The sequence below is a fragment of the Eriocheir sinensis genome, chromosome 36 (assembly GCF_024679095.1).
Source record: "Eriocheir sinensis breed Jianghai 21 chromosome 36, ASM2467909v1, whole genome shotgun sequence".
NCBI lineage: Eukaryota > Metazoa > Arthropoda > Malacostraca > Decapoda > Varunidae > Eriocheir > Eriocheir sinensis.
The window spans coordinates 1,271,931-1,278,788 of record NC_066544.1 but is presented as its reverse complement, the minus strand read 5'-3'; the positions used below and the strand labels follow the sequence as shown (position 1 = coordinate 1,278,788).

The 6,858-nt window shown below is 41.7% G+C and overlaps 1 protein-coding gene across 1 annotated transcript in view; it reads right to left on the bottom strand.

Annotated features, from left to right (window-relative positions):
- Positions 1 to 3,225: 3,225 nt before the first annotated feature.
- LOC127008005 (uncharacterized) overlaps positions 3,226 to 6,858 on the bottom strand; it is a 7,419-nt gene continuing 3,786 nt past the window's right edge. Inside the window, exon 2 of the mRNA XM_050879545.1 lies at positions 3,226 to 4,085. Within this exon, the coding sequence (XP_050735502.1) occupies positions 3,252 to 4,085 (834 nt within the window). The 3' untranslated portion in view covers positions 3,226 to 3,251. The remainder of the gene's footprint in view (positions 4,086 to 6,858) is intronic.

Sequence of the window (6,858 nt, the reverse complement as noted above, 5' to 3'; positions counted from 1 at the left end):
TACGGATTCAATACACTAGGTAATATATATTATTCACATATCGGTGCACCAAAGAGCTCATTTGACTGCCTGCTTGCGGCTCGCCGAGCTGCTCCCCGTCCAAGCGGCGAGCTAAACGCATGAGCAAAAGCTCGGGAGCAAGCCATCCCTCCAGCAAAAGCTGCCAGCAAAAGCTCGTGCTCGCCAGATTTGGTCCAGTGTGACGCCACCTTAAGGACTTGCCGGCGTGAGCTCCTCGCTCCTTGGAACTGCTGAGTCGACAGTGACTGGCAGAACCAGGAGTCTGAGAGATTCCTGTTGTGCCTGTGGAGATTTTACAGGTAAGAAGTGGATTGCATGCTGTTTTGTGTCCAAAGTGGTGTCATGTGAAGTGTGCTAATTTGACTGGAGTCAAGCAGGATAATATACATAAAATAAATTGGATTTGCACTCCATGTCTTCATAAAACGTCTCTCGCTACCAACATTGTTTAAAAATTGGATAAATTCAAGCAAAAATTATCTAAAGAAATATCTGTGATTAAAGATGAGGTTGAATCTCGGATGTCTAGTGTCAAGGAGGAGTTGAGTGAGGTCGCAGGCGTAATTTGTGATGAGCAGCCAGAGTCGGGTCGCGCCAGTTTTGCTGATGTATCCAGACGCAAGAGGAAGAAGAATCTCCTTGTCGTGAAGGCCTCTGGTCAAGACAAACAGTCTTCTGAAATGAAAAATGAAGTTTCTCGGGTTTTACAAGACATTCAGATTACTGAGTCAAGATTCACGAATGGAGGTAACATTGTTATTAACTTTAATGATGAGAACACAAGGAATGAAGCAGCTCAAAAATTGGAAAGTGTAGAGCAAGTTAGCACAAAAAGTGTGGGAAAACTAAAGCCAAAGATCATGATCTGCAATGTGCATAAGGAGGAGACCGGGGATAAGATAATTTAGATACTGTTAAACAGGAATGAGTTCCTTCACTCGATTCCTGGAGTTGAGGGGAAAATTGAGAAGATATTTAGCAAGCCTGCTGCTGGTGGCACAATGCAGTATGTTTACCTCCGCCAACGAAGTTTGAGGAGGTTATATTTTCATTCCGGTCAGTATGTTTATTTATTTGTTTGTTTGTTCGTTCGTTAACAGTCTCCTGTGCACAATTTTGCGGATATCTCAACCAAATTTTCCGGGAAGCTTCGTGTCCATCCAGAATAGAACCCATTAAATTTTGATGCTAAAGATCAAAGGTCAAGGTCAAGGTCGCACAAAACGTCAGATTGCCAATACCTTCGGTTCTCGTCATCGTATAGACTTCAGACTTGGTTCATATTCTAGCTCATGGATAGACCTTGTATGGCCTTGACCTTGACCTTTGACCTTGACCCAACATTTAAAAAAAAAAAAAAAATCATCAAATTTCGAAAGAAATGCTTCCAAATGATGCACCTTGTCCATCCTGAATAGAACCCATTATTTTTTAAAATCAAAGGTCAAAGGTCGAGGTCAAGGTCGCACAAAACGTCAGATTGGCCATAACTTCGGTTCTCGTCATCGTAGCGACTTCAGACTTGGTTCATATTTTAGCTCATGGAAAGACGCACCTTGCATGGCCTTGACCTTGACCTTTGACCTTGACCTCGAAAAGTTCGCCCAAGATCAATGTTTTAAAAAATAGAATTTCATCAAATTTCGAAACAAATGCTTCCATATGATGCACCTTGCATGGCCTTGACCTTGACCTTTGACCTTGACCTCGAAAAGTTCACCCAAGGTCAAAGTTTCCAAAAAAATAAAATTTCATCAAATTTCGAAACAAATGCTTCCATATGATGCATAGGATCACAGTTGATGCCCATACCAATTTTCAGGACAATCTTTGGAGGAGGTATGCAATCTCCGAGTGCTGTGTCTAGTCTGAAATGTGATCCAATTGTTAGACAGTTGATTCATAAACATCATGATAAGATAAAACTAAAATGGGGAGTGTACACTGTGAGAGATAGATACCATGCAATCATATGTTACCATTGTCAAAGATACGGTCATCTTGAGGCCAACTGCACTACCAAGAACAATGAAGAAGCCCCTAAATGTTACAAGTGCGCTGATGGCTCTATGGCTGAGAGGAAATGCATAAATAGTGTGAGGTACAATAAGCCTGAAATCAACCACTCAACAAATGACCAGTGTTGTGTAGTTCTTCAAACTGAAATTGAGAGAATTCGTAACATGGCCAATCATGGTTATTAATTGGTGTTTGAGACTCGAAGATACATTGTGTGTGATAAATGCTCAGTGAGTTGGACATAATCGTTGGACATTGAATTGTGATAATATATAGAAAATATCAGGTAAATGGAAAATGAAACAATGGATATTTGTGATACTATAAAAAGGAAAGATATTGTGATTAACACGAACCAAAACATGGTCAAGTGACTATAATGATGCCATGTTTATTAAAAGGACATCAGTAGGTTATCCATGAAAGCAGTTAAGACTCACTCACTCACTACGAAGTTGTGAATAAATGCATATCGACGATTATTTTTGAGGCTAACATCATTATTGTGACGACCCTGCGGAGCGCTGCGCTGCCTCATCAACGGTAAACGGTAAAAACACACACACACACACACACACACACAAACGAACAAACAAACAAACATGCGCCCCCCCCCCCCCCCACACACACACACGGAGAGTAAGAGAAAAAAAAGAAAACGGTCAGATGCTAATACTCGTAGCTAGAGGCAGAAGGGAAAGGCATCAAAGAGGAAATAACAAAAGAATTGTAAAAATAATAAGATAATGAGACAAATAGAAAAGGAGATGGTGTCGGCGGAAATGTAGGGAGTAAGGTTTCAGATAAGGAGAAATCGGAAAAGAGCCATATGGAATGAGAGTGGAAAGTTTTTTGGGTACTCCAACTGGGGTCAACGGGATTACCATGTCCGCGCATTGACCAATCGGCCACCACTTATGTAGCCTACGACCCGTTTCTACCTAGAAAGTTTTTTCCCTATTTAAATAAAATAGTTTGGGATATTCTCCATCTTTGAAGAGGGAAAAAATAACAAAATTACAGACTATTTTCGTCTTTATTGTAAAATATTTACAAGGACTTAATAATTGTTTTCTTTTATATATATATATATATATATATATATATATATATATATATATATATATATATATATATATATATATATATATATATATATATATATATATATATGCTTTCAGCTCTTTTCTTTGAGCCACTGAAGTCGCCGTTTACTTCCTATGTTTGCCTTTCCCGTGCGTGACCACCGTGACTCCGCCTGCACCATGACCACCGCCGCCGTGGCCCCCACCGTAGCCGCCGCCGTAGCCTCCACCGTAGCCGCCGCCGTGTCCACCGCCATCGCCATAGCCTCCTCCATGACCACCACCGTAGCCGCCACCATGTCCAGCACCGCCACCATAGCCGCCTCCATGGCCCCCACCGAAACCGCCGCCATGAACGCCACCATAGCCGCCGCCGCCGCCGCCGCCGCCGCCATGGCCTCCACCAAATCCACCACCATAACCACCGCCGGTGATACCATGGACAACAACTTTTACAGCTCCACCGTGGCCTCCGCCGAAGCCGCCACCATGACCACCACCAAGGCCGCCGCCATAGCCACCACCACCATGGCCTCCACCGCCATAGCCGCCGCCGCCATAGCCTCCACCGCCATGAACGGCGACGCCTAGACCGCCACCATGACCACCACTATATCCGCCGCCATGACCGCCGCCAAAGCCACCACCATGGCCGCCACCATATCCGCCACTGTGACCACCACCATATCCGCCGCCATGACCGCCGCCATAGCCACCGCCATGACCGCCGCCACCATGTACAACAACAGCTTGTCCAACGCCACCACCATAACCGCCGCCATGGCCGCCTCCATAGCCGCCGCCATGGCCGCCGCCATGACCTCCCCCGACTACAGCTGCGGCAACCTTTGTCTTAACGCCGCCGTGGCCGCCGTGGCCGCCATAGCCGCCCTGGGAGACACAAGGCGCCGCCAGCAACGCCAAGGCCACTGTAGCCCAGGCCAACACTCTGCTCACGCCCTGAAAAAATAGAGAAAAAAACATTGAGAAAAAAAAGCAAGAACACAAAGAAGCAGCTGAAAATAACAAAATAATAAATTTTACATAAATGTAAACATCACGAGAAACAACAATGTTTACACAGCCAACTACTGAATAACAAAATATTTAAAAAAAATTGTCGGTGGGATTCTAATAAGAATGAGGCAAGAGTTAATTTTAATGATATTAATGTTATTATTATTATTATTATTATTATTATTATTATTATTATTATTATCATTATTATTATTATTATTATTATTATTATTATTATTATTATTATTATTATTATTATTATTATTATTATTATTATTATTATTATTATTATTATTATTATTATTACTATTATTATTATTATCATCATTATTGTTATCATTATTATTATATTTATTTTTACGTTTCGGCCTATGGCGCAGGTAGTCTTTCTTGGTGGGGCCTCATGGTCGGCCCTTGCCCTCATGGCGCAGGTAAGTGTTTACAGTGGCGCCACCTTGTTTGACTCATGCTGCCCCTCGGAGCTCGTCTTTGAGGCTTTCTATAAAGAGAGAATCTAGAGTCCGGGTTGATAGGTGATCTTAAGAACAGCATGCGGATAGCTCTTTCACAAGAAGCCAACGGTAACCGCCACCAGTGGCCGCCACTGGTTACTCATATGTGAAAGGACCGGGAAACTGCTAATAATTATAGTGACAACCATCTACTCGTGATGTTCCCTCTCATGACTGTCAGTTGCAGGAATGGAGTCAAGCGAGGTGCTTCTCTTTGCTTTGCTGGCCAAGAAAAAGAAGAGACGCCCTAAAAGGAAAAGAATGCATGTCCATGATATTCTATTATCTAGGATGGACGGTGGTTTGCATAATATACTTTACCGTGATGTATGTGCCGATGATATTTTTTTTTTATTTCTCTCGTTTGAGCAGACCTTCGTTTGAGGAGCTTCTCTGCTTAACAAGAAGCGACATCGCAGGGACTGATACAAACACTCCTTGGTCATCCTCAGCAGCCTAGCCTCAACGCATTCTTCACTTGACCTGATTAACCTGACCTCGGAACATTCCATAGGTATGAAAATACAGTACAGCCCACATTTATCAACACCGTATCATCACACCTGAAATTCCATTGGACGAAAGTGGCGGCCACTGGTGGCGTCGCCTCACCCGCTCTACGACGGGTACCTCCGGGTAAGTGTCTTTATAAGCCCCCTTACCATCCAGAGTACCCCCCGGCAGGATCTATCGGCTTGCTTAAGTTACGAACTCTGTGGGCGCCCCATTTACCTCCTCCACTCAGGATTGTCTCTTACCGAGACAACCAGGTCGGTTTCTGGGTAACGTGCCACATGCCCGTATAGCCGAAGTTGGCGTCGACGGACTATGCTGGTAATAGGCCTCGAATAAGCCTCACGGAGTAGTCGCCGGTTTAACACAAAGTCATTCCAGCGATATCTCATGATTCTGCGTAGACACTTAATACCAAAGGCATCAATCCGGCTCTCCAAGTCCTTATTTAGTGTCCTTGTCTCACAGCAGTGACATCTCAAGTAATGGACGGCGGACTCTTGATTTTGCGACGCATTTGTCATTAAGCCGCGAATTTTGGAAAATCAACCGCTTTGGTGCAAATGGCATAACTCCCTTATTTATGGGGCTACAGAAGTGTTTTTGGTATCACTCGACGGCAAACTGAAAGGGCTATAATTTGAAATAAGTGACCGGGCTCAAAAACCGACTCGAAAGGGTAAAAAAATCGAATAAATTCGCAAAAAACGACTGCAAAAAAACAATTTTTGAGTTCTCAACCTTGAAACCCACTCATTTTTTTAAAATTTCAATAGACTTATTTAGCAAATATTTTAGCCCTACCAATGTGCCTTTCAATATGATGCATAACATTTCCCTACTCCCAGTAGTGTGGTCGCTAGAGCTCGAAACGTAAACCCTTTTGAGAGCGATTTTGACGAATTCCACACACTTTGTCATTTTTGTCTAGTGTGGCATTGCTATTGCTTCTAAAAGGCTGTAATTAGGCATGTAGCCCCTCTTGGCAATGTAGTTTGACCAGCTCGAAGAATTGTTTGACAGCTCGATTCCAAGATTGTCGTCGAGCCGTCACAAAATAGCCTATTTTTTTCAGTACTTTTGCCGCGATTTGGACACGTCCTAGTTTTTTGCTTATACTTTTTTATTTATTTAATGGTTTCCTATTTGTTTTCTGATTATTAATTTGTATTAATAGAGCTTTCATTTGCCACCAAGCACGCCTTCCTAGCTTCAGTAGTTTTTGCTCGACCTTGACCAGAAGTCGCGACGACAATTCCCCGAATCTGACTCATTTCAAGCGCCGCGACGAAAAACCTTCCTGACGCCACAAAAATGCATATATCTGCATAAACATTCATATATGAACACTTCAATATGTTGACTATCTTGTGTTAAAATCATTTTAAGATATCTATATAAAAAGTTACTATTTTTATATAATAATTTCACTATATAAATCAACCTATATTAAGCGCCTTATTATACATGTTATTTTTTATTTATTCAGTATTCAACCCTATTTCTTCCCTAAGAATAATATATTTAATTTGCTTTCTTTTGATACCAAATATATATATATATATATATATATATATATATATATATATATATATATATATATATATATATATATATATATATATATATATATATATATAAAGTAAGCAAATTAAATGAATTATTCATAAATGGGAAGAAATAGGGTTGGA